The following is a 27,266-nucleotide window of genomic DNA, read 5'->3' as shown; positions in this document are numbered from 1 at the left end:
AAGTGAGAAATGGGAGGCCGAGGACAAGTTAGGAAGTTGCTGAAGTAGAGCAGGGCTGGAAATAAGTAAGCGGTCAGTGGAGCTGGGAAGAAAACAATGATTTATATTGCTGTAATACAGATGTGTCTTAATACAACCCATCTCTATTATAACTATATAATTGCTGAGTACATCTGTTCAGTAATAACAGAGATATTTACTGAGTACTTACTACAACCTGCGCACCTTGCTAAGGGCTTTGTAAGTGCTAATTCATTTGCTACTCATAGCAGCCTTACGAGGTAGAAACTATCATTAGCCTCATTGTACAGATGGGGAAATGAAGGCTTTGAGCAAATGGGAAACACACCCAGGGTCATATAATTAGTATCTGCAGAAAACGGAACTCAACCCCCATGTGTTTGACCCCAGAGTCCATGCTGTTACCCACATGTTACATACTCAGCCCTCATGCCCATGTCTTCCCGGCTCAGCCTCCCCTAAATTAACAAGATTTTGATGGAAATGTAAGCCCTGTAGAGTGGGATGTGGAATCCTGGTTCAGCTACTTAAAAGCTGACTGATACTGGGTATGTTACTTGACCTCCCGAGCCTCTTTTCCTTCTGTGGACTGGAGACAGCAGACCAACTTTGCAGGGCCGTTGAGAAGACCCAAGGTGGAAGCCCATGGAATATGCCTGGGCAGTGCATGGACACTTAGGAACAAGTGGTCAAGGAATGCTCGTTGTTAATAATAATAATACAAGGGCCTTCAGATGAGGGCAGCCAGGCAGACAAAAGGACTAGAGATTATGTCATCTGAAGACCAGTTAAGATGGGTGGCTGTTTTTATGTGGAGGAAGGGAACTGTAATGGTCGCCTTCAAATGTACAGGGTTGTCAAATGGGAGGAGACAGGGAAGACTGGTTCAGCGTGGCTCAAAAGGGCAGAACTGGGACCGTGGAGGTTACTCTAGGAGTTTCTAACCACCTGAGGTGACTGACACTGGGAAAACCCTCTTTGCCAGATGGTGGGATCCTGTTACTGGAGGGTTTCCAGAGCAAATATTTACGAAGGTTTACAATAATTGTCCTCATGTATGGGTATGTAAGAATCACTCAGACAGCTTGCCAAAACCCAAACTGATGCGCCTGCTTCCAGAACTTTTGCTTCATAAGGCCTGGGGTGGGGCCTGAGACTTTGCACCTGTCACCAGCTCCCAAGTGATAATGCAGCTAGCCCATGTTTACACTTTGAGAACCGTTCAGTTCCCAAGAGGGTAATAGCTTCTAAATCCCAGACCTGTTTAGTTGGTCCCTAACGATGCTCCCAGATGTCAGAAAAATTATGAAATGTATCACATGTTTCACAATTGCTAAATGTGTTCAATGTGAAAGACTGCTCTTCATTCCAAGACTATGACCTTCTGACTTTTTCTGGTGTCGAAATTGCCTTTCTTTCGCCTAAGGAGAATGATAATAGATGATGGTTCTTTTGTTAGTTGGTTTCTTCACATGGCAAAAGAGCAAGCTAGAAACGCTGGGGTGGTTCTTAATTTTTAAAAAATCCTTTTGGTCCATGTACTTCTAACATCGAGGACGCGCTACCCCTGGGCGAGTAAGAGTTTCGATGAAGTATTTTCTCTAAGAGATCCCTTGCAAAGTTAAGTTCAGGCGTCTTTTAAAAAGGCATTATACACCTCTTTGCCTGGCGGAACAGCTTACTCAGAACATATTTGACCTTTCATTAATGCTTCCATTGATCATTAAGCACATCTAATACCATAAAGTGCTCTCAGACCCACAACCATGCCCTCAGGGAGGCTACTTACAGAGGACTGTTTGTCCCTCATTAAACCGCCCATGTGTCAGCTTGTTCTTCTGCCTATCATCCAAAGAATGTCAGGCTACCAAGCTTATTAAATCAGTGGTTTCATTTTACACATCAATTTAAGTCAATAGCCTGTGACTTTGAGACCACTTGTCTCTTACAAGGAATAAGGGTCATAGGCTCAATAAAAGATCAAAGAGAGTTGCCCCTTTCTGTTGCGAAATGGTAATGGCAGGCAATTCTCCCTGAGAACTCACTACAAGCCAGAACTTACCTAGAGCAGTGAAGTAATTTGCCCGAGGTTAATTTATGGGAGTCAGGATTCAAACAGAACAATCAGAATGAAATGGGCACCGCCAACCTTTACTCTGCCCGGTTCACTGGTGATTCCAACAGTGAGCTTCTGTAGTCTGGCCACTGAGTGAACGCAGATATTGTTTGTATGTAGTTTGGGTACATAAAACTATTGCTTTTTGTGTGTTTGTATGTAGTTATTTCTGTATGTGTGTACGTAGTGCTTATGTGCTAATCGTTTTTGTTTAAGGGATGTTCTGCTTGTTAGAAGAAATTGAAATGATTCGCATCCAAGAATCAGGCTCGGGATCAGTTGACTTGGAGACACTGGCCTTGTGCTGTGTGCTGGGCACATGGAGATTAGGAGATGGCTCTACTCCCCCAAGAGCTGCCCTTGGGAATGCCAGTAAAGCGTGGAAGTTCTCTGGGCTGCGAGTGCCAAGGAGAGAGATCGGTAATGCCCTAATTTGTGCAGACTACCTTTCGATCACCGAAAGGTGATCACCGACTGGTCAGTCGGAAACACTGGCTTCAGTCCTTCCTATCTAGAAAGCACTGACAGCTGGTCATTATGGCAAGCTGGAAAAGGAGACTGGTGGCTGGATATCCTTTATAGTGGGCTGGTCTTAAGCAAACTGCTCGCGTGTCTGTTGAGAGACACAGGACAGGCCAAAGGGCACAACCAGCTACGTGGTCTGAAGTTAGTACCATCAAAATAACCATGGCATTCTGTAATGTCGGTAAGGGTGTAGAGATATAGCTATTCTTGTACCCCGTGGATAGCATTTGTGGAGAGCAATTTGTCAATTGGTTTTCAAATATAAAAAGAAATTTAAGAAAATTTCATGTGTTCGAAAATATGTGTGATAATGAAAATTTACCGGAAATTTTCCCATCATAGATTCCCCCACAATGGTCTGTCAGAGTGTGGACTGTGTCTAGTTCACTGCTCTATCCCCAGTACTTTTCACGGTTCCTATACATCAATAATCTCCACCTAGAATTGATTCTCCTTCTTCTGCTGGATGTTGCTGTATCTTCTGGAACGATGGTCACTCCAGCCATCATCATAGAAGATAACCTGAGAATGACAGTGTAGGCAGATGAAAGGAAGATGTGGATCTTCCAAGATATCACCGAGCCAGTGAATTAACGAACTCTGGGTCAACCTATGTTCAGACTTCTTGCTACATAAGAAAATAAGCACCCTTCTTCTTGTGGCTGTTTGAGTTACGTGCAGCCAAAAGCATCACAAGTGAGAGACTGAGTGAATGAATGAATGAATGAATGACTCCATCCACTAGTATAAGAAAGCCAACTCCCCTACAATCCAGTTAAAGTCTTATCTTGGAGACTTGGAAAACTGCTTACTCTTCTTAAGAAAGTCAAGGTAATAAGACAATGAAATCTTAACTACCTGAAATTAGTTTTCTGGATAAACTTTTAGGTGAAAGCGGCACTTTGCAAGGGAAAAGAACCTCTTATTAAGGCTTAAATATATATTATTAATGTAATTATTTATTTAATTATTAATTTAATAAATATAATATTAAACTTATAAATATATAAGAACCTCATATATATATATATATATAAGAACCTCTTATATATATATATATATATAAATGTATAAGAACCTCTTATTAGAGCTTAAATATATATTATTAATTTAATTATTTATTTAATTATTAATTTAATAAATTTAATATATATTTATATATTTTTATATATAGGGCTTATATATATATATATATATATATATATACATATATAAAATAGTCTTAGAGAAGTTTCAGAGTCAAGAAACATTCAGTCCAATCTCCTAAATGTTAGCAAGCATAAGCATAACTTGAAGACCTTTTTAAAAAGCCAATTCCTGGGACTCACCTCTGAAGGTTTAGACGCAGTGGGATGTGTGAGTCCAGGAACTGGCATTTTGGCCAGCGTTCTGAGGTGGATTGTCTGCAGACTACATTTTAAGAAACCCTATTCTGAAATTTCCACTTTATGTCATGGAACTGAACCACAGGAAACGGCACTTCCCCCAGTAATCAAGGGAGCGTATTCAAGTGATGGAAAAATCCAGAAGATGAGAGCCATATTTTGGCTTATCTATTCACCAGATTAAGACACTGATCAGGCAGGTTTAGGCCCCCCAAGTCTGATGTCCCTATTTATTTATTTATTTTTTTTTTTAAATTTTTTTTTCAATGTTTATTTATTTTTGGGACAGAGAGAGACAGAGCATGAACGGGGGAGGGGCAGAGAGAGAGGGAGACACAGAATCGGAAACAGGCTCCAGGCTCCGAGCCATCAGCCCAGAGCCCGACACGGGGCTCGAACTCACGGACCGCGAGATCGTGACCTGGCTGAAGTCGGACGCTTAACCGACTGCGCCACCCAGGCGCCCCTGATGTCCCTATTTATTAAAAACAATATGGATCGGGGCACCTGGGTGGCGCAGTCGGTTAAGCGTCCAACTTCAGCTCAGGTCATGATCTCACAGTCTGTGAGTTCGAGCCCCATGTCGGGCTCTGCGCTGACCGCTCAGAGCCTGGAGCCTGCTTCAGATTCTGTGTCTCCCTCTCTCTCTGCCCCATCCCCTGCTCCTGCTCTGTCTCTCTCTGTCTCAAAAACAAATAAAAACATTAAAAAAAAATTTTTTTAAATAAAAACAATATAGATCAATAGTCTCCTGCATTGCTACCCCTCAGACTAATTGCAAGGACCAAACAATCTCAGTAGATGTATTATATGCATATAAGGAGATGCTCTTTGTTAGGACTCTGGTGTTTATTGAGCTCCTTCATAAAAAAAAATATTGGGGTGCTCGGGTGGCTCAGTCAGTTGAGTGTCCAAGTCTTAATTTTGGCTCAGGTCATGATCCCAGGGTAGTGGGATCAAGTTCCATGTCAGGCTCCGCCTGAGTGTGGAGTCTGCTTGAGATTCTCTCTCTCTCCCCTCCCACCGCTCTCTCTTCCTCTTAAAAAAAAAAACAAAACGGGGCGCCTGGGTGGCGCAGTCGGTTAAGCGTTCGACTTCAGCCAGGTCACGATCTCGCGGTCCGGGAGTTCGAGCCCCGCGTCGGGCTCTGGGCTGATGGCTCGGAGCCTGGAGCCTGTTTCCGATTCTGTGTCTCCCTCTCTCTCTGCCCCTCCCCCATTCATGCTCTGTCTCTCTCTGTCCCAAAAATAAATAAACGTTGAAAAAAAAAATTAAAAAAAAAAAAAAGACACTGCACTATAGTAGGAAGTATAGTAGGGTACAGTAGGAAGAAGGGTTGGTTCCTGCTCTCAAGGACACACAATTAGTGGTGACGGGGGGCAAGCCAAGTCACCTTGTGTTTATTAATTCAACTAATTTTTTTGCAAGCATGAATGGTACAGTGGTCGAGGCCAAAACTAAGGTGGGGAAGGGACAAGAGATCCACTTTTTCTTCCCATCCAGTTGGGCTAAGTGAAACCCTGCCTGTTCCTTGAAGTCAAGCTCAGTTACCGACAAAGCCCTCTTCGACCAGTGCCCCTGCCCCACCTCATTTAAACCCTGGTTGTTCCACTGGGCGCCTGGGTGGCGCAGTCGGTTAAGCGTCCGACTTCAGCCAGGTCACGATCTCGCGGTCCGTGAGTTCGAGCCCCGCGTCGGGCTCTGGGCTGATGGCTCAGAGCCTGGAGCCTGTTTCCGATTCTGTCTCCCTCTCTCTCTGCCCCTCCCCCGTTCATGCTCTGTCTCTCTCTGTCCCAAAAATAAATAAACGTTGAAAAAAAAATTTATTTAAAAAAAAACAACAACAACAACAATTTGTATTGATTAGGTTATATTCATTATGAAAGAAACGGGGACGCACATTATAGGAAGTCTGCTACGTTGTCAAACTATAAAAGTGATTTTGCTGACTCTCCAGTTAATCTGAGAGCTTGTTCACCAGATCATCCTATTCCTAAGCATTCTGACTGGGCTTTCAAGTAAATAATGTACAGTTATTAACAACAATGTGCATTCATGAAGAGACTCCCACCAAAGGGAGCTTCCTTGACTTGGGCACAAATTAATGGCCCAACACCCACGGGATGGGGAAAATATTTGCAAATCATATATCTGGTACGGGATTAATATATAGAATACATAGAGCACTCCTAAAACTCAACAATGACAAAAAAAACCCCAAAAACCACAAACCCGATTCAAAAATGGGCAAAAGATTTCAGCAGACATTTCTCCAAAGAAGGTATACGAATGGCTAATAAGCCCATGAAAAGATGCTCAACATCACTCATCATTTGGGAAATGCAAATCACAACCACAACAAGTTACCACCTCGCACCCACTAGTACAGCCACTATGAAAAAGAAAATGCATACCAAAACCCAGAAAACAAGTGTTGACAAGGATGTGGGGAAAATGGAAACCCTTGTGTATTGTTGGTGAAGACAGAAAATGGTGCAGCTGCTGTGGAAAACAGTTTCCTGTTAAGCATAGAATTATCATCGGATCCGGCAAGCCCACTTCTGGGTATATACCCAAAAGAATTGAAAGCAAGATCTCGAAAGGATATTTGTCCACCCGTGTTGATAGCAGCATTGTGGACATGGCTAACACACGGAGCCAACCCAAGTGTTCATCAACGGATGAATGGATAAGTCAAAAGCGGTACATACAATGGGATATTTCGACCTTAAAAAGGAAGGAAATTCGGTAGTATGCCACAACGAGGATGAACCTTGAGGACATGATACTAAATGAAGTAAGCTACTTCTATGAGAAACTTTGAGTAGTCAAACTCAAGTCAAGAATGGTGGTTCTTCTCTCTGAATGAGATGATGGGGTTGGGGGAGGGGAGAACGGGGAGTTATTGTGTAAAAAGCACAAAGTTTCAGATGAAAGGAATTATGGGGCTGAATGGTGGTGATAGATGCACTACAATGTGAATGTATTTAATACCACTGAACTGTCCCACTTAAAAATAGCTACAACGATCATTGTTGTACGTGTTTTACCACTATAAATAATCCTCTACCAACAATTAACGGACCCAAGGTAATAAACTGTATGATTTGATTCTGTTCATATGACCTTTACCTCTGGAAAAGACAAAACTATACAACTGAGAACACAGCTGCGGTCACCAGAGGCTAAAGGTGGGAGAAGGACACGACCTCAAAGGAGGGAGTTTTTGGGGGTGATGATTGTGTTGGTGGTTACAAGAACCCCTCCATGTGCTAACATTCATAAACGGTACACAATCATAAGCCCTTTTGCTACATGTTCATTTAAAAGGTAAAATTAATTAATTGGCCCAACTGGAGGTTACTATTTTTCTCACCTCGACAATAGCAGCCCCAAAGGTTGAGGTTTACGGAGACAGAAAAGAAGAATCAAAGACGCAGGCGGGTAGGCAGGAAGAGAGAATGAGAACATGCGGGCTGGGTAAACAACTGTTCTGAGTATGTTTTTGTTCCTTTCCTTCTTTGAGAGTTCTCAGTCTTATTGAGGCTTCTTCCTCCTCTTCCCAAGTGTAAACTATTCTGATCAGCAGTCATTTCGAGGTTTCTCCTACAAAGCAAACACACTTCAGTCTAACGGTGATGTTTAGGTGGAACTTAACTTTCCCAATTACCTAATAGTCCAACGACACTCAGAATGGTTAAGGTTTTTGTGTGTGTGTGTTTTCTTTCTTTTTTTTTTCTTTTTTTTTTTTTTTTTTCTTTTTTGTTATTGTTGTTGTTTTAGAATGGTTAAGCTTTTAAAGCAAAGCCCTCTCTAACAGTTCCAATGTTTGAGTTCAGGCAGAGGAAGCAGCAGAAAGGCCTTTTCCATAGTGGCTGCAGGGTAACTTCGTGTGTGAAGTTTGCATTTCAATTGCCCCCTCTTGACTGGAGCTTCAGAGAGATAGAACTTGAGACAAATCTGTCATTTAACAATTTTTAGTAGCCACCTTTAAAAAGCAAACGCGGCAAGTGAGATCAACTTCAATATTTTATTTAGCCCAGGGCATCAAAACATCGTTTCAATGTGTAATCAATATAAAAATTATTAATGAAATATTTTGCATTCTCTTTTTTGTACTGCCTTTGAAATCCAGTGTGTTTTACACTTAAAGTACATCTCAGCTTGGATTGGCCACAAGCCAATAGCTAGGAGCTGTTGTATAAGACAAAACAGGTCTATTCTTTTTTTTTTTTTTTTTTTGTAAGTTTATTGGTTTTGAGAGAAAGAGAAGAGCACAAGCAGAGGAGGGGCAGAGAGAGGGGGAGAGAGAATTCGAAGCAGGCTCCGCACTGTCAGCACAGAGCCCAGTGCGGGCCTCAAAACCATGAACTGTGAGATCATGACCTGAACAGAAATCAAGAGTCAGACTCCTGACTCACTGAGCCACCCAGGCGCCCCTAGACTATTCATTTTTAAAGCCCAATGAATATTTGAGCCTCAGCCCACATTCTTCATTCATTCATTGGTCAACAAAAGCCGGAGTGTCTAACATCAAGCATTATGCTAGAAACTGGAAATACAAAAGTGAACGAGACATCATGTGCCCTAAAGCTGTCTGTGGGGGTGAAAGACACATAGATACTTTAAAAATAACGTGAAAGAATCGTGACAGATGCACTCTCTTTTTTGAGCACCTGAAAGGGGAAGGAAGTGCCATAAATGTAGTTTTAGAGGTGGCCCTGAGCTGGCTTCAAGGATGTGTTTAAGGTTAGCTCTACTAAGGACCTGGGTAAGAGCATTCCAGAGGTGTCGGCGTGAATGAAAAAATGAGGGGTAATGGGGCCCAGGGAACCACCTAAGAGTGCATGTTTCTGCAAAGATGAGAGAGGGAAGTGGATAGGTAAGCAGGACCAGTGTAGGACCTGATCAGTCATGTTTAGCTTCTAAAATAAAAATCTCTTACACTTTCCAAAATATTAGAAAAAAAAAAAAAAAAAAACCCTGCTTTCTACAGAATTGAGGTGAAATGCCGGTAACAGTCATGACTCCTCTGTACTGACTGCCCCAGAGCACCCCACCCCTGGGGCTTGCGACACTGCAGGGCACAGTGGCCGCTACTGCGTTTGCAATGGCTGGGACTCCTTCCTTCCTTCTTCCCCCTCCAGTCCTGCCTATCTGCCTCAGGCACGTGGAAAACGGGGAAGGGTGCCGACCACAGCCTGTCCCTCAAAAGCCTTTTGGAGTTTAGGGACAGGTCTTCACGCTTCTGGAATGTTTCCTTGTGGATAAAACGGGGCTCACACTACTACCCACCGCCCAAAAAGAACTGCTGTGTAACTCAAATGAATCTACAGAAAGCGCCTCAAGACTAAATAAAAGGTGCATTATGTGGTCTTGCGGGCACGGAGTGACCTGACCTGCCGAGGTCAGGGCCAGGTTTGCATCCTCTCCGGCCGGCCTGGACAGGAATCCTGGGCCAAGCTGCAGGGTGGCTGACCCAGGGCGGTGGGGAGCCCCCACCGCACCCGTCGGAAGTAACCCAACGCATGACCGCTTAACGCGACCCTCGAGGAGGCACCACTTAAGGAGCAGGGGCAGCAGCCGCATCCCTCGACCGCCGCCGCCCGCGTCCGCACAGCCTCCAGCACCGCAGGGCGCAGTTGACCCCACCAGCGCGCGTGTCCCCGGCCACCCCTCCCCACGCGTCGGAGAGAAGAGGGTGGAGCGGCCTGACTCCCGCAGCCAATAAAAGCAGCGGTTTCCTGGTCCGATCTCCGGCGCGGCTCACCATTGGTCGCCAGCCGGGTCTCGGCCCACCGAACCTTTGCGACCCCAGCCAATCGCGAGGCGGCGACGCGACCCCAAGACTCCCCGGGAGCGGGCTGCGGACGGCGCGGGCGCAGGCGGGCGAGGAGCGGGTGGCGGTGACAGGCGGCGCGAGCTGGCACCCCCTCCCCCGCGCGGCGCGCCGCTGGCCCCACCATGGAGCCCGCCGTGTCGCTGGCCGTGTGCGCGCTGCTCTTCCTGCTCTGGGTCCGCGTGAAGGGGCTGGAGTTCGTGCTCATCCACCAGCGCTGGGTGTTCGTGTGCCTCTTCCTCCTGCCGCTCTCGCTCATCTTCGACATCTACTACTACGTGCGCGCCTGGGTGGTGTTCAAGCTCAGCAGCGCGCCGCGGCTGCACGGGGAGCGTGTGCGGGACATCCAGAAGCAGGTGAGCGACGCCGGGCGGGGCGCACCGGAGCCGGTCCGCGGCACTCGGTCGTGCGCGCCGAGAGCGCCACGCCGGATGCGAGGTGGCGGGCGGTGCGCCGGTTTTGGAGGGGGGGTTTGAACTCAAAATGTGATGGGGGGTGGTGCTTCCCGGAGAGGGAAAGGAGTGAGCAAAGGCCTTCGGGGGACAAAACGTTGCTCGGTGTCTGTGGAGTGCCTACTATGTTCGGAGCACGTGCGGGTCCCCAGAGGGATATAAAAGATCACGAGATAGGGGAAGGCGAGCCGTGCACAGGTGGCTGCCACCAGTCCCAAGCGGTCTCAGAGCGGGGAGGCCCTCTGGGAGGTGGAGCTGGCACTAGAGACTGGGAAGTAGGGAGGAAGAGGTGTCAGGGGGAGGGTCGGATTTGAGCCAAGGTCCAGAGCGGGAGAAGGTTGGAAGTCAGTTCCGAGCTAGGTTGGGACGGGGCCTTGAGTTTGGAGTTTACTCTGTAGCAGCCGGGAGCTGTGGACTCCTGTAGACTGAAGGACTAAAGTGAGAAAGTAGCACCCAGCCAGGGCGAGGAGCCTCGCGGCGCGGCTCTGGGCCTGGCGTTCACTCCTTGGGGAGGCATCTCCAGTAACTCTGGAAGTCCTCCTCCGTGTCTGCGCCTCCGGAGCCTTTGCCCCAGCCGGTGCTCACAGTGGAGCCTCCTTCTCCGTGCCCAGCGTTGGCATGAGCATCGGGTCTGGGCATTTTCTTGGCTCCCTCTGCCCCTGCTTATGTTCCTCTCTTAGGGGTGTTAGGTTGCAAGGAGCTTCTGTTTCCTGCCACCACCCTCACCGCAGGTGTAGCAGCCTCCATGTTCTGTTGGCGCAGGGCTGGGTGCTGCAAGCAAGAGTGGGAAGATGGATGCTGAGGGCCACTCCCATGAAGGATAAGACCTTGGACTGGGTGGCAGGATGCAGCGTCTGGAACTGCTTTGCGTGGGCTGCCCTGGCCTCAGTTGATCAGTCACAGCTCCAGAGCCCTGCCTACCCTCCCTTCCCAGCTGCACCCTCTTTCCTAGCTCTTTCCACTTGTTCAGATTCTCCATGTATTTGTCACCGCCCCCCCTCCTCCCCACCAATCAGAGTGTGAGCTCCTTGAAGGCAAGGACCGTTGTCCAACTCACATCGGGCCCGTGGGGTCTGGCCCAGAGCAGCCCAGTGAGTGCTTGTTCACCTGAACGAAGCCATAGGGTTCACTGGACAGGAAGACAAGGGGCTTGCCCAAACCAGCCCACTGCCTTGGACCTGCCATGTGCCACCGCCTGTGCCCCTGATGTCCATCGTTTCTAATCTCACAGCAACCCTGGTAGGTCTTATGCCTGTTTTACAGGTGGAAAAATTGAAGCTGAAGCCGTAGTGATGTGTCCAAGTGGATATAGCTAGTAAATGGGGCTGGACCCCAGGTCAGCCTGGTTTTAGAGCCTGAACTCTGACCTATCTTCTTTCCCAGCCCTTTCCATTCCACCCAGAAGGTCTGGTTCTGTTGCCTCACACCTAGCTCGTGGTAACAGCCGTCTGACCAGCCACTTAAGTAGTTGCCCCTTATCTTGGCCGTCCCCACCTCTCTCTGGCACGTGGTCACAAGAACATTGCCTCCCTGCCCAGATTCTTGTTTGGTTCGCATCAGGATCCAGTCCAACCGGTGGTTCAGGCTTTAAAACCTCAGACTCCCTTCCTGTGGCCCATCCGACGCACCCACAATCCATTTCCTGCACCGCTGAGTTTGAAGTCCTGGGACTGCAGAGTCAGGCAGGGGCAAGGCCTGCTTGATGGTGGAATCCCACCTCTCACCCCTTCACAGAAATCTCTTCCTCAGTGACCCTCCTCTGCTTGAACACCTGTGTTTCACAGGGTGCTCTGGCCTCTGATGGTAGGAAAGTTCTCCCCCATGTTGAGCGGTTTGCCTCACAGACAGCTCTTGCTTCAATGCAACGTCCTCCACAACTTGGTTGCATGTGATAGGATCCAAACTCAGATTGGCCTGAACAAAAAGGGATTTTATTGGCCCAGGTCCTGAAAAGTCCAGGAGTAAAACTGGCTCAGGTATGATTGGATCCAGGATCGCCTGTCCCTAATCTCCCAACTCACCATCCCTCTGCCATCTTTTGGCTCTGCTTTCCTCCGGGTTGACCTCATTCTCAGGGAGACCCATTGCCCTGTGGAAACCCCAGCAGTTTCATCCAACCAGCTCAGCAACCCCAGTAAAATGGGAGCACCTCTCCTAGAACAGGTCTTACTGTCTTGACTGGGATCCTGGGCCCATCCCTGAACCTGTCACTATGGCCCAAAGGATGGAATCAGACCTCAGTCCTGTGCCCACCTTCTGGGGCAGGGCTAGACTCAGCATCACCTGGACCAAAGGAAGATGGGAATATTAGAAGCATATGATGAGGAAATGGGTGGTCGAAGCTCACAGCGACAGATGTCCTTCTCAGTAGGAAGGGGACACTTCCTCCCATGTTCCTGATAGGCATGGCACCTCGCCGTTTGCTCTCGGTGTTTTGTGTTCTGGTCACTTAGAGTAGAGGTTTTGCAAAGCTCTTCCTTCCATCGGATTGGTGGTCCTTCCCTGCCCCTACTCTCGCCCTTCAAGTGACACGGGTTAACACACACACACATACACACACATACACACACATGCTTAGAACAGGGCTTGGCACATAATGAGCCTCAGTAATGAGTGTTAACTGTTATTCTGTTCTTGACCGTTAACACAAGCAGATCTATCTTTCCAGGTCTGAAGTTGGACAGTCCTGCCTGTGAATCTGGGCTCTGCCCTCCACTGGTTGATTGACCAAATTATTCTGCTTCTCGGTTTTCTCACCTACAAAAGAGGGCTGGTCATCCCGCCCTGCTGGGGTTGCTGGGAGAAGTAAAGTACCCACAGTGTACAGTGGGTGCCTGGCACAGTGGGGGCACCCAGTAAATGGTTTTCCCTTGTCAGGTTGTGTTATGACGGCTACAAAACCTTTCCCGAGCTTCCCAGTTAGAGTTGTTTCCGTAGCACTTTGATCCTGTTTTTTAGCTCTTTCTTCATCCCGCTTTGGGGGTGTGGTAACACCTCGGCTTTTCTGTTGGCCACACTAGCCGGGGAGGCTTCAGAGGGAAAGGCCTGTGGGCCTGCCAGGGCCTGGCAGGATGCAGAGGCTCAGTAAATATTTGCTCACACGGGAAGGCGTCACTCCAGGCGCCCTCTCGTTAAAACAGGGCCGTGAGCTGCTCTGGGGACCCCTGGTGGGGCCAGCTCAGTCTCTGTCCCACTGTTGCAGGTGCGTGAATGGAAGGAGCAAGGCAGCAAGACTTTCATGTGCACGGGACGCCCCGGCTGGCTCACTGTCTCGCTGCGGGTCGGGAAGTACAAGAAGACACACAAAAACATCATGATCAACCTGATGGACATTCTGGAGGTGGACACCAAGAAACAGGTGAGGGTGCCACAGTTCCCCGGCTCGGGGAGCAGGTGGGGCACTACCCCTGGTGCAAGTGACTCACAGGGAGACAACTTGAACCAAGAAGACCCCGGCGGGGACGGGACCAAGACCCCTGGTCATCACAGAAGGCTCTGCCATCCTTCAAAACCTCATAGCTTTGGAAGAGATCGGTCATAGCCTTGTTCCCCAGGAGGGGCAAATTGAGCTGAGGGAGACCTGTTGATTGTCAGCAGTTCCATGGGAAGAAAGGATGGGGTAATCATGGGCAAAGAGGAGAGAGAAAATGCAACCTATTACCCCTTCCCAGTAAGGAAGCATTCTGGTAAAAAATGGGCTTTGGAGGCGGCAAGGAGGAAGGGTGACCCACTTGTTAATAGACTTAGACATGTGCTTAATCTTTGTCCTGTCCAATGGTTTTTCTTGAAACCTGGCATAAGGAAAAAAATAAGTCTAAATCAAAGACAGCACAGGGGGATTGTATCACTTCTTCCTTCCTTCCTTCCTACCTTCCTTCCTTCCTTCGCTTCTTCCTTTTCTCCCTCTCTTTTCTTTCCTTTACTTTTTTCTTATCTTTACTTCCTTCCTTCCTTCTTTCCCTTCTCTCTCTTTCTTCCTCTCTCTTTCCCTCCCTCCCTTCTTCTCTTTCTGTCACAATTTTATTTCTAATGGAAGATCACACAATACCCTAGCAGTAGGGAGTTATTAGATATGGTATATCCACACTATGGCATTTTGTTGTGAGGCCTTGGCCGTGTTGCTTAATGTCCCTGTGTCTTTTCTTTTTTTCCTAAGCAGCTTTGTTGATATATACTTGATATGAAATAGTGCACAGGTGTCCAAAGACAATAAATTTTGGCATATGTATGCACAGTCAAGACAATGAACATACCCATTGCCCTCAGAAGTTTCCTTGTGCCCCTTGGGAATCCCTTGCTTAGCCCCCTACCTGCCTCTTCCCCCCACATTCCTAGGCAAATAATGGCCTGCTTTGTATCACTAGTTTGTATTTCAAGTTTTATATAAATGGCATCAGGCATTAGGTACTCTTTTTTATTTTGTCTGACAACTTTCACTCAGCATAATTTTTTAATGATTATTTTTGGGGGGGGGGGGGAGGGGCAGAGAGAGGGAGACACAGAGTCTGAAGCAGGCTCCAGGCTCCAAGCTGTCAGCACAGAGCCTGACTCGGGGCTCAAACCCACAAACCAGGAGATCATGACCTGAGCTGAAGTCAGACACTCAATCAACTGAGCCACTCAGGTGCCCCTCACTCAGCATAGTAATTTTGACATACATCCATGTTGAAGCAAGTATCAGAAGTGCGTTCTGTTTTACTGATTAGTATTCCATTGTTTATGTAGATCACAGTTTGTTTACCCATTCACTTATCGATGGACATTTGGGTTGTTTCCAGTTTGGGGCTATTACCGAGTGGCTAGGAGCATTTGTGTACAGTCTCTATATGGACCTATACTTTCTTTTGGGTAAATACCTGGAAGTGGGATAGCTGGATCCTATGATGGGAGTATGGTTCACTTTTTAAGAAATGGTTAAATTGTTTTCTAAAGCGGTTGTCGCATTTCACATTCCCACAAGCGTTCCAGTGGCTCCACATCATCATAAACTTGGTGTGGTTGGTCTTAATCCTAATGGGTCTGTAGTGGTAGCTCGTTGTGGTTTAACTTCCATTTTCCTAATGACTGACGATGGGCATCTTTCCTTGTGCATACTTGCCATTTGTGTATCTTTTTTGGTGAAGTGCCTGTTCAAATCTTAGACTGAGTCTTTTTATTGGGTTGCTTTCCTATTATATATTCTAGAAACAAGTCCTTCATCAGATACACAATTTGCAAATATTTTCTCCAGTTTTTGACTTCTTTTGAAAACCAGAGTTAACTTTGGAGTTCAGTATATTAATTTCTTTCATAGGTTGTATTTGTGATGTCTCATTTAAGAAGTCTTGCCCTAGTCCTATGTTTTCTTCTAGAAGTATTACAGTTTTCTGTTTTACATTTAAGACCTTGATCCATTTGGAGTTAATTTTTGCATATGGTATCAAATGTGGGTGAAAAAATATTTTTTTGTATGTGGATTTCCTGTTGTTCTAGCCCCTTTTGTTGAAGAGATAATCTTTTCTCCACGAATTGGCTTTGCTCCTTTGTTGAAAATCATTGTCCATATACGTAGGTCCGTTTCTAGAATCTTCTGTTCTGTTGATCTGTTTGCCCATCTGTATGCCAATACTATACTGTCTCGATTGCTGTCGCTTTATAAGTCCCTAAGAATGAGTTGGGAAGTACTCCTTCCTTTTCATTTTTCTGGAGGAGTTTGTATAAAATTGGTATTATTTCTTCATGCAGTAATTAGTAGAATTAACAGTGAAACCATCTGGGCCTGGATTTTTCTTTGTGAGCAAGTTTTTATCTACAAAATAAAAATTTATAATAGCACTATGGCTCTTCAGTTTGTTTCTTCTTGGTGAGCTTGGTAGTTTGTGTCTCTAAAGCTGTTTGTCTATTTCAGGTTGTATAATGAATTGACATTAGGTTATTCATGATACTCCCCTACTGTCTTTGAACACCTGTAGAATCTGTAGTGATGCCACATGTTTCATTCCTGATATTGGTCATTTGTGACCCTTCTCTTCTTCCTGACCAGTCTAGCTAGAGGTTAGTCAACTATACTGATCTTCTCACAGAGGTAGCTTCGGTTTCATTGATTTTTCTCTACTTTTGGTTTGTTTGTTTTCTATTTCATTGGCTTCTGCTTTGATCTTTGTTCATTCCTTTCTTTTACTTTGCATTTAATTTTACACTTAATTTGGTATAGTTTTTTTAAGTTGAAAGCCGAGGTAATTGATTTAGGCCTTTCTTTCTAATATAGATGTTTAGTGCTATAAATTTTCCCCCTAAGCACAGTTTTAAAACAATCCCACAAATTTTGAATCTCTTCACATTCATTTAGTTCAAAATACTTTCTGGTTTCTCTTTTTTCTTTTTTTTAAGAGAGAGAGTGAGTGTGTGCACAGGTGAGAAGCCGAGAGAGAGGGAAAGAGAATGTTAAGCAGGCTCCATGCTCAGTGCAGAGTCTGACGTGGGGCTCAATCCCACGACCCTAGGATTATGACCTGAGCTGAAATCAAGGGCCAGACACTCAACCGACTGAGCCACCCAGGCACCCCTGGTTTTCCTTTTGATATTGCTTTCACTCATGGGTTATTTAGAAGCATGTTATTCAGTTTCCAAATATTTGGGAATTTCCCAGAGATCTTTCTATTACCGATTTCTAATTTAATTCGGTTATGGTTAGAAAACATACTTTATATGATTAGAATCCTTTTCAGCTTACTGAGACTTACTTTATTGCCCAGAATATGGGCTATCTTGGTAAATGTTCCATGTGCATTTTTTTTAACACATATTCTGCTCTTTAGGGTGGCATGTCAGTTAGGTCAAGTTTGTTGATTCAAGTTTGTTGTTCCAAGTTTTCTATATTCTTACAAATTTTCTCTCTGTGCTGTCAATTATTGAAAGAGAGATATTGAAATCTCTGCCTGTGATTGTGGATTTAGTTCTCTTAGATCTCCATCAGGTTTTGCTTCATGTATTTTGAAGCTCTGCTAATAGGTATATAAATGTTTAGGATTTTTATGTCCTCTTGATTGAATGATTTATGTCCTCTTGATGAATCCCTTTATCATTATGAAATGACTGACTTTATTCCTAGTTATCTTCTTTGAGATCTACTTTATCTGATATGATTAATAAAGTCATTTCATCTCTCTCTTGACTAGTGGTGGCATGGTGTCCACTTATATTTAAAGCGTGTTCCTTACAGGCAACATATAGTTAGATATTGCTTTTTAATCCGATCTGACAATCTCTGCCTTTTAATTGAGACGTTAAAGCCATTTTTATTTAATGCCATTATCAATAAGGTTTGATTTAAATCTGTCACCTTGTTCTTTGTCTTCTATTTGTCCCTTTGTTCTTTGTTCCCTTTTTCTTTTTCTTTTTTTTTTTTTTTTTTTTGCCTTCTTTTGGATTATGGAATCATTTTTGTAATCCTGTTTTAACTCTTTGGTTGGCTTACCTGTAACTTTATGTTTTGTTCTCTTGGCGGTTGTTTTAGGATTTATAGTTTGCACTTTACTTATCCCAGTCTACCTTCAAATGATAGAATCCTATGTCATGTATATTGTAAGGGTCTTAACATTAAAGTACTTCCGGTTCTCTTCTTTCCACCTTTGTGCTATCGTTGACATACTTTTATATGTTGTAAACCCCACTATTATTTAAAGGTCTGTTATCTTTTGAAGAAATATAAATAATAAGAAAAAATCTTATATACTTACCGATGTAGTTATCATTTCTTCATTGCCTTGTGTCTCCATCTGGTTTCATTTTCTTTCTGCCTGAAGGAATTCCTTCAACATTTCTTGTATGGTGATTTTGCTGGTGATGAAGCTTTCAGCTATTGTAATGTCTGAAAATATTTTTCTTGTTTTTGCCTTCATTTCCTTTACATTTCTTTTTTATTTTGGGGAACTACGTGTAACATAAAATTTCTCATCTTAACCTATTTTGTTGTCGGTGGGGAGAGGGGCAGAGAGAGAGAGGGAGAGAGAGAATCTTAAGCAGGTTCCATGCCCAACGTGGAGCCCAATGCAGGGCTTGATCTCACGACCCTGAGCTGAAATCAAGGCAGACGCTTAACCAGCAGACCCACCCAGTTGCCAAACCATATTTTTTAAGTAGGCTCCATGCCCAATATGGGTCTTGAACTCACGATCCTGAGATCAAGAGCCACATGCTCCACAGACTGAGCCCACCAGGCGCCACAGTCATCTTAACTGTTTTTCAGCGTACACTGAACAAATTCTATCTTTGTGATTTTGGCTACTCAGTGTACCTCATAAGTGGAATCATACAGTATTTGTTTTTTGGTGCCTATCTATTTTGCTTAGCGTAATGTCCTTACAGTTCATTCACCTTATAGCATATTGCAGAATTTTCTTCCTTTTAAAGGGTGAACAATATTTCATTGTGTATGTGTGTGTGTGTGTGTGTGTGTATATATAAACACCACATTTTGCTTATCCATTAATCTGTTGATGGACATTGGGTTGTTCCCATGTTTTAGCTATTGTGAATCATGCCACTAGGAATGTGGATGTACAAATACCTTTTCAAGTCCCACATTCCATTCTTTCGGGTATATAGCCAAAAGAGTAATTGCTGGATCGTATGGTAATTCTATGTTTAATCTTTTTTGAGGACCTGCCATACTGTTTTCCACAGCAGCTGTACCATTTTACATTCCCACCAACAGTACACCAGGGTTTTAATTTCTCCACATCTTCACCATCACGTGTTATTTTCCGGGTTTTTGTTTGTTTTGTTTTTTGATAATCCATCCTAACACATTTTAGGTTGCCTTCATTTTTGAAACTTGTTTTCACTGGGTATGCAATTCTAGGCTGATAGGGTTTTTTTTTTCGCTGTAAGTTAAAGATGCTTCACTGTCTTCTTTCCTGCATTGTTTCCAACAAAGCAACCTCTCATCCTGATCTTTGTTCCTCTGCGTGGAACATGTCTTTTTTATTTCTGGCTGCTTCTAAGATTTTATCATTAGTTTTGAGCAATTTTATTATGATGCCCCTTGGTATAGTTTTTTTTTCCTAATTCTTGTGCTTGGGATCCATTATAATTTTCACCAAATTTGGAAAATGTGGGGGTCATTATTTCTTCAAGTGTTTTTTTCTGTCTCCTGCTCTCCTTTGAGGACTGTCACACATCTATGAGACCTCTTAAAGTTGTTCCAGGGCTCAGCTCACTGGTACACTGTAAACATTGTAAAAAAATTTTTCTTTGGGTGTTTCATTTAGGAGAGTTCGAATTGCTGTGTCCTTGAGTGCACTGCTCTTTTTTCCTGCAGTGTCTACTTTGCTGTTGATCCCAGCCAGTGTATCTTTCATCTCCGATGTTGTTTTCATTTCTAGAAGTTTGATTCGGATCTTTTTACTGTCTTTTTAACATCTCTACTTAATTTTTTGAATATAGGGAATATAATAATATAATTACTGGTTTATAACAATTATTTTAATGTTCTTGTTTGCTAATTTTAATATCTCTGCCAAATCTGGGCCTATTTTATCAAAACAGATTGATTGATTTTCCTCCTTTTATGAGTCAAATCCTCCTGCCTCTTTGCATACCTGGTAAACTTCCACTGGGTTCTAGACATTGTGAATTTTACCTTGTTGGGTGCTGAATATTTTTGTGTTCCTGTAACTCTTCTTGAGCTTTGTTCTGGGACACAGCTATGTTACTGGGAAATAGTTTGATCCTCTTGGGTCTTGATTTTTCAGGTGGGGTCAAAGCAGCGGGTAATCTAAGGATAGTTCTTCCCCATTGCTGAGGCAAGGTCATACTCTCCCCATTGCCTTATGAACCCTGAGGTTCTCCAGTCTGCCTTGTGAGAACAGATATTCCTTCCTTCCCTGGGTGAGCCCTTGGCATTGCTGCCTCTTTCCCGAGCCTCAGCCTCAGGTAACTTCCTTACGTGTATGCACTGATCATACTTCATTAAACGCTCGGTGGGCATCCTTTGCGGTTCTTCGAAGTTTTCTCTGTGCAGTTCTCCCCTCCGGTGCTCTGTCCTGCAAACTCGATTCACCTTGGTCTTCTGCGGCTCTCAACACAGAGTTCACTGGGCTCCGCTGCCTTTCCTTTCCCTGCACTGCCTGATTCCAGGGAATTAGGCTGGGCGTTCACAGAGCTCCCTTTGTTTCCTGCCTCCCAGGGGTCATTAACGTCATTGCCCGATGTCCACGATGTTGAAAACTCTCGTTTTGCTTATTTTGTCTGTTTCCTGCTTTCAGGCTGCAGGGTAAATCTGGTCCCTGTTGCTCCATCTGGACTAGAAGCAGAAGTACACGTTGGCATGTTAATGTGTCTATTAAAAATTGTGTTTTCCAAGAATATTTAATGCAAGGGATGATGGTCATAGTGTTAAATTTTAAAAAGCAAAGCAGAAAAATATGTGTATGCGTGCCTGAATTTGTGTGTTATGTGTGCGTTGTATCACGACATGCAAAATAGCCATACATGCTGTGGGAAAAGACTGAAAGTAAATACACTCCAGTATTAACACTGATAGCTAGGATGACACGAAGAAGTAGGATGGATGATTTTTGTCTTTATCATATATGCGGTTTCTTTCAAATAAATGAGCACTTCTATAATCTCAAAGAAAAAAAATCTAAGTATTAAGTGTAACGATATTTGAAAGGACGAGATTAAACACTAGCAAACCCAGCACCAGAAACCCCATTCACTGTAACGAAAGCTAGTGTCATATTCTAGAAAGAGGCCATAAACAGCATGTAGAAATTCTGTGTGATTGTGTGAGAAGGTTTGGGATGACACCTTCTATGTGGAGAAGCCCCCAGTAGCCCTTGCAGCCTCCTCGTGACCCAGGGTCTCTCTTCTTGTGTCAACAGATTGTCCGTGTGGAACCCTTGGTGACCATGGGTCAGGTGACTGCCCTGCTGACCTCCATTGGCTGGACCCTGCCTGTGTTGCCTGAGCTGGATGACCTCACAGTGGGTGAGGACTATAGGGTCAGAGCTGAGGCACCGTGTTGGTTCAGGGGCCGCCACTATTCCATCCGTGACAGAAGCCACCATCTCTGTCCACCTAGTGCCAAAGGCAGGACGTTCGCTGCCTACCTTTCCATCTCTGAGCAGCTCAGGTTATTAGGCAGCACCTTCTCCTCTCTGGTGCAAATCTGCGTCCCTGTGACTCATGTCCGTTATTCCAGTTCTGCCTTGTAGAGTGAACACAATAAGTCTAGTCTCTCTCTTCTTCCTCAGGATTCATGATCCCCAAAGCTTTTCCTTTCCAGGGCAAACACCTTTAGCTCCTGTAACTATTCCCACAGAGCACGGCATCCTGCCACCCAGACAACCCCCCTTTTCATCAAGGTCCCTCTTAAGATGAATGAACATGGTTTTCTAAGCTGGGTCTGGCCAGAGGTGAGGGTGTGAACGCCTTTGACAGGCTCTCACGTCCGTTCCCCTATGCTGGGAAAGCCCTCAGGTCCTGTCCTAGCTCCTTCTTCCCTCTCCTCTCCAGATCCAAAGAGATGGGAAATCTATCCCAAGCAGCCAGCCCTGTCACGTCTCCCTTGTGCTGTGAGCAAGCCCAGATCCCATGAAGTGCCCTTTACCCAATCCCCCTTGAACCTGCACCCCACAGCTCTGCCTGGCTAACACACGTGTCTCTGCAGGGGGCTTGATCATGGGCACAGGCATTGAGTCATCATCGCACAAGTACGGTCTGTTCCAACACATCTGCACCGCCTACGAGCTGGTCCTGGCTGACGGCAGCTTTGTGCGATGCACACCGGTGAGTTCAGAGACGGGGGACATCCCACCAGCCTGCCCTGGGCATCAAGGGTCCGGGGGTTGGGGAGGGAGGGACCCTGGGGATGCTTCACTTCAAACACACCTGTCCGGTCTGGGTCTGTATTCATAATAATCACAGAGATTGATTGATATAGCCCCTTACATGTGCTCAAATACTATTTTAAATGCTTCATATGTATTAAGCCATCTAATCCTTCGATAACTTCCTAAGGTAATATTATTAGCCACATCTTATAGATAGGAAACTAAAACACAAAGAGGTTGATAAACCTTCCTGGGACACACAGCGAGGAAATCCCACACAGCTGGGATTCAAACCCAGAATATCAGGCGCCCAGATCAATGCCCTTAACAATTTATCACTCCGTTCTGCCTCTCTCAGGGAAGTCAGGCCTGAGCCACAAAGCTCTATGCCATATGCTGTGAGGTGTAACTAAAAGTGGCAAGAGGGGTGGTTTGGAAAAAATAAAAGATAATTCTGCCCGGAGTGGGATGCAAACATTTAAGGTGTTTTACCCTAATGAGCGGGACAGGATTGAGACTTTAAACAAACTCAGATTGCCGAGCCTATCTAAGGGGCCCCTGGATGGTAGGGACAGAGTGACTCTTTAAAGGATGGTTCAGAGAGTGACCAGGGTCGGTGGTCCCACAGAAGAGAGTCCGGGGCAGGCTTGAGAGCACTGGTCTTAGACAAGGATTCCCACCAATTCAGCACGTTTTCTGAAACACTTGCCTGGGCCCAGCCTTCCAACCTGTTTATTACCAGCAGAGAAAGGAGACAAACATTCGAGAATCGCTCCCCTTCTCTGAGGCCCATTTTCCTCACCTGACAAATGCATCATCAGGAGGAGATGGTAGGTGCCAGATGTGGAGCTCCTAATGTAGAGGCTGGGTACCTGGCAGATACCCAGTTATTACAGCTGCTATCTGACAGTGTAGTGAGGTGGGGGCCCAGATGGCCCACTTCCACTGTTCCAGAGACTTCTGCCAGCCTGCTGCCGAGCTCCCCCGCTCTAGTCCCCTGCCCCAGTGCACCCCACCCCGCCCGCACCAAGTGCATACAGCATGAGCAGTGACCACACGGGACTGTCCTCTTGGGTAAGGGCCAGACAAAAGCTAGACGTTTTCAAAAAGCGCTTTGTTAAAATCAAAGAATCTGAATTCGAAGGACCAGATGAGAAGTCTCCAAGACAAATACCGAAACGAGAAATGATAAGGTTAGAAGCGGATTGCAGAACCAGATGAGGTCTTGCGGGAAGAACGCTGGGTCGGGACTTAGGTGACCCTGCCTGAGCCTTGGCATCCCTGTGCTGACTTGTGGGATGCCTCGGGTCACATGGGAAGCCATGCCACTTCTTAGAGCCTCACTTTCCTTACTGTTCAAGTGGGAATGTGAGTGCTCTGGGCTGCCAGGGCGGGGCTGGGGGGTGGGGTAGGAGAAGGTTGGATTTCACAGCTAATGGACTGCAAAAGCCTTGTAGGTTTGAGGAATGGCCCATTTTGATGTTTCTGGGCCCCTTACTCGGGTTCACACGATGAGATAGTGACAGCAGGAACTTAGCCGAGGCCCTGGGTCCTTTGCACCCTGTTGGCTGTGTGCCACGGCGCGGGGTCTGGGGATTCAGCCTCTCAGCATGTGTTGACTCTGACTCACAGTCGGAAAACTCAGACCTGTTCTACGCTGTGCCGTGGTCCTGTGGGACCCTGGGCTTCCTGGTGGCCGCCGAGATCCGCATCATCCCCGCCAAGAAGTACGTCAAGCTGAGGTTTGAGCCAGTGCGTGGCCTGGAAGCTATCTGTGACAAGTTCACCCGTGAGTCCCAGCGACCAGAGAACCACTTCGTGGAAGGACTGCTCTACTCCCTGGATGAGGCCGTCATCATGACAGGGGTCATGACAGACGAGGCAGAACCCAGCAAGGTAGGCCAGGGTGTCAGCTGCCAAGGACCAAGGACCAAGGACCAAGGCCCAAGGCCCGGGGAGAAGGAAGGCCTGGGTGGGCCGGGGCTGAGCCTGTTCCCCTACCCTGACCCTGGCAGCACATTCTTTGAGGCTGTGGCCTTGGTCAGCCCACCTGGGGTTTGGACCCTGAGATCTAAAGTCAGAGCTGTCTGGGGCCCCTGGGTGGCTCAGTCAGTTAAGCGTCCGACTTCGGCTCGGGTCACGACCTCACGGTTCGTGAGTTCGAGCCCCGTGTCGGGCTCTGTGCTGACAGCTCAGAGCCTGGGGCCTGCTTCACGTTCTGGATCTCCCTCGCTCTCTGTCCCTCCCCCGCTCATTCTGTCTCTGTCTCTCAAAAATAAATAAATGTAAAAAAAAAAAAAATTAAAGTCAGAGCTGTCTGAGGGATGGAAGCATCCATTTACTCTGCCCTGACCCCCTGCCAGATACGTGTGTGTCTCTTGATAGGTGTAACCTTTATCTTCACTGCAACCCCACTATATACATGAGGAAACCGAGGCTCTGAGAAGTCATGTAAGCATCCCCCAATGCAGAACCGAGATTTGAAGGATGGATTTGATGCCTCGGAATCTGGATTGATAGCCGTCTAATGTATAATTTTTAATAGCAGCTTTTTCGGGATTTGTATTCCTGAGAGACTTGGAACGTGTAAATGAGTGAAAGGAAGGAAAAGACCCAACCTGTCTAGAATATGTTATTCTACCCATAACAATATTGAAGTGTATAAAGAAAAAGGAAAAGTTAAAATGGGTCTCTTTACCCAGGCTCACTCCCAGAGCAACTACTGTGCATTCTTTTTTTTTTTTTTTTTTTTTTTTTTTTGAGAGAGAGAGAGAAAGAGTGCACGGGGAGGGGCAGAGAGAGAGGGAGAGAGAGAATCCTAAGCAGACAGAATCCTCTGCACTAACCCCGACTCGGGGCTTAAACTCACAAACCAAGAGATCACGACCTGAGCCGAAATCACGAGTCCAACGCTCAACCGACTGAGCCACGCAGGCGCCCCATCCCTGAGCATTCTTCAAGGTGTGTGCGCGTGTGCACGTGGACGTGCCCTCCTTTCATGCCATGGTGTCCCACGATTGCATGTAAATATTTGACCCAGCCCATTGCTCAGCGATGAACATTTATCCTGCTTCAGGTGTTTTGCTCTTACAAATAGGATTGCATCAAAGATTCTCTACCATCTCTCCTTGGCCTCTTGTGCAAGCAGTTCTGTGGGATTGAGTCCAAAATTTGGAATTCCTGACTTAAGGGTTTGAGCATATTAAATACTGACAGCTACAAGCAAACAGCCCTTCAGAGAAGTTGTGCTTCTGTCCGCTTCTGGTGACGGCGTGTGACAGTGCCTTTCCCCCACCTTCTTGCCAGCACTGGATAGGATCGCGCCTTCATTTTGGCCAATCTGATAGGGTTAAAAATAGCATCTCGTTTTATTTTGCAGCTTTCGGGTCACGTTCGAGGTTAGAACATCTCTTTGTCCGGTTTTTCAGTTTGTTTGTCCTCAGCTGTGATCGCCTGTTCAAACTGGCATTTTCTGGTTTAGTGTGATGTACGCGTTTCTCCACGCGGTTACGTTGCCTTCAAAACGGTCATTTCATGACTGCTGAACATTGTGTTGAGCTAACGCCCTGTCATTTACTAAACCGTCGCCGCACAGTTGGAAATAAGTTGCTTCCAGTCTTTCCTTATTTCAGTTCATGTAGCCATGAATATCTTTCGTCTGTGAAGGGAATAATATCTGAAAGCACATCGAAGGATAGGTACTCTTCAGCCTCCTGATCTATACCGGTATACTTAAAACATTTTAAAATTGTAAAGGACTGCAAATCATCTGGTACAATTCCCTCTCTAAACAAAGAAACGAGGCTCAGAGAGGGAAAGAGACTTCTCTGAGTCCACCCAGCTAGCATGGGGCAAATTTAAATTCAGGTCTCTGACTCCTAGTTCAGTGTTATAATTTAGCATCATTCACGTTGACCGCTGTGCCCTGTGCGCGGGCGCCGTGCTGGGCACTTGCCACGTTGTCTCTTCTCGTCTCCCAAACACTCCAGGGCGGGTAATGGCTCCATTTTGCTGGAGGAAGTATACAGTGCTGAAAGCAAGGCTCGGGGAGGCTAAGAACCCTGCCCAGCGTCCGCCCAGTGTGTTGGAAGGAGAACAAGCAAATTGGCAAACAGTGTACAGGATGACCCCATTTTTACAGATCAGTGTGTATGCGCAGAAAAGAAAACCGAATACCCCGTGGTGTTTGTAGGTTCCTCTGGAGGGTGAGGCTCTAAAGGGTCTTCTCTTTCCACGTTGCATATTTCTGCAGTGTTTCCAGTGTCCACGAGGCGTTTACGTCGCTTTTGGAATTGGGAGAAAATATTAATAGATTTTTTTTTTTTTTTTTTTTTTTTTTTTTTTAAACAATGCTCACACTCCCAGAGTCCGCCATTCAAGGTTCTCTGCTGCCCAGGTTTGGCCTTGTTGTACAACAAGGAAAGGGGTTGAGTCCTTGCTCTGCCTCTTGCCAGCCCTGTGGCCTCAGATGCTCTGTTCAACCTTGATGGCTCTCAGTGTCCTCATCACCGAGACGAGGACGGCTCTGCCTTGCAAGGTTGTGGAAGGGATAAAGAACGAACACACAGGTGCCAGTGACACCTGCCCGGAGCATGTTGTTATAATTCTTCTCCTCCACGAGCTACCATGGGGCTTGCTCGTCTTGCCTCTGCTCCTGCCTTTATCTCTCTGAGGGTCCCCGGCAACATCCTGCCCCTCCTGCCTGGCCTCTACTCTCTGCTTTCTCCTAACCCTTTGCTGTGCCCCAGCCAGGTATGATCTCACCTCACCCGCCCCATCAAACTCAGATGCCTCTCCCACCCCCAAGAGAAGGTGGTCTGACCCGGGGCCCGAGGGTAGTGTGTGTGTGTGTGTGATTCCTAAGAAGCACGGAAAAACTGCCACAGAGTTTATATTTTTACTGCCATTTTACATGTGAAGAAATAGGCTGAGAGGGTGCCCAAGGTCAGACGGCGGGTGGCTGGGCCAGGGTCTGGCCCCAGGTCGGGAGCCGGCACTCCTTCCGGGCCGCCAGCCTGCCTGTCTCCTAAAGCATCTGGCTGGATGTCATTTCCTGGGTGAAGAGGGTGAGGCCCAGGGAGTCTAAGTCATCCCAGGGCACACGGCTTG

General features: G+C 46.1%; 1 protein-coding gene across 1 annotated transcript in view; it reads left to right on the top strand.

Moving 5' to 3' along the window:
• Positions 1 to 9,868: 9,868 nt before the first annotated feature.
• The window catches only part of DHCR24 (24-dehydrocholesterol reductase), a 28,223-nt gene continuing 10,825 nt past the window's right edge, over positions 9,869 to 27,266 (top strand). Inside the window, exons 1-5 of the mRNA XM_045477526.1 lie at positions 9,869 to 10,242; positions 13,541 to 13,696; positions 21,207 to 21,312; positions 21,995 to 22,113; positions 23,790 to 24,053. Of these exons, the coding sequence (XP_045333482.1) occupies positions 10,012 to 10,242; positions 13,541 to 13,696; positions 21,207 to 21,312; positions 21,995 to 22,113; positions 23,790 to 24,053 (876 nt within the window). The 5' untranslated portion in view covers positions 9,869 to 10,011. The remainder of the gene's footprint in view (positions 10,243 to 13,540; positions 13,697 to 21,206; positions 21,313 to 21,994; positions 22,114 to 23,789; positions 24,054 to 27,266) is intronic.

This window comes from Leopardus geoffroyi, chromosome C1 (genome assembly GCF_018350155.1).
Source record: "Leopardus geoffroyi isolate Oge1 chromosome C1, O.geoffroyi_Oge1_pat1.0, whole genome shotgun sequence".
NCBI classification, from domain to species: domain Eukaryota; kingdom Metazoa; phylum Chordata; class Mammalia; order Carnivora; family Felidae; genus Leopardus; species Leopardus geoffroyi.
The sequence above is the reverse complement of the archived record's forward strand: the minus strand, read 5'-3'. Positions and strand labels throughout refer to the sequence as shown.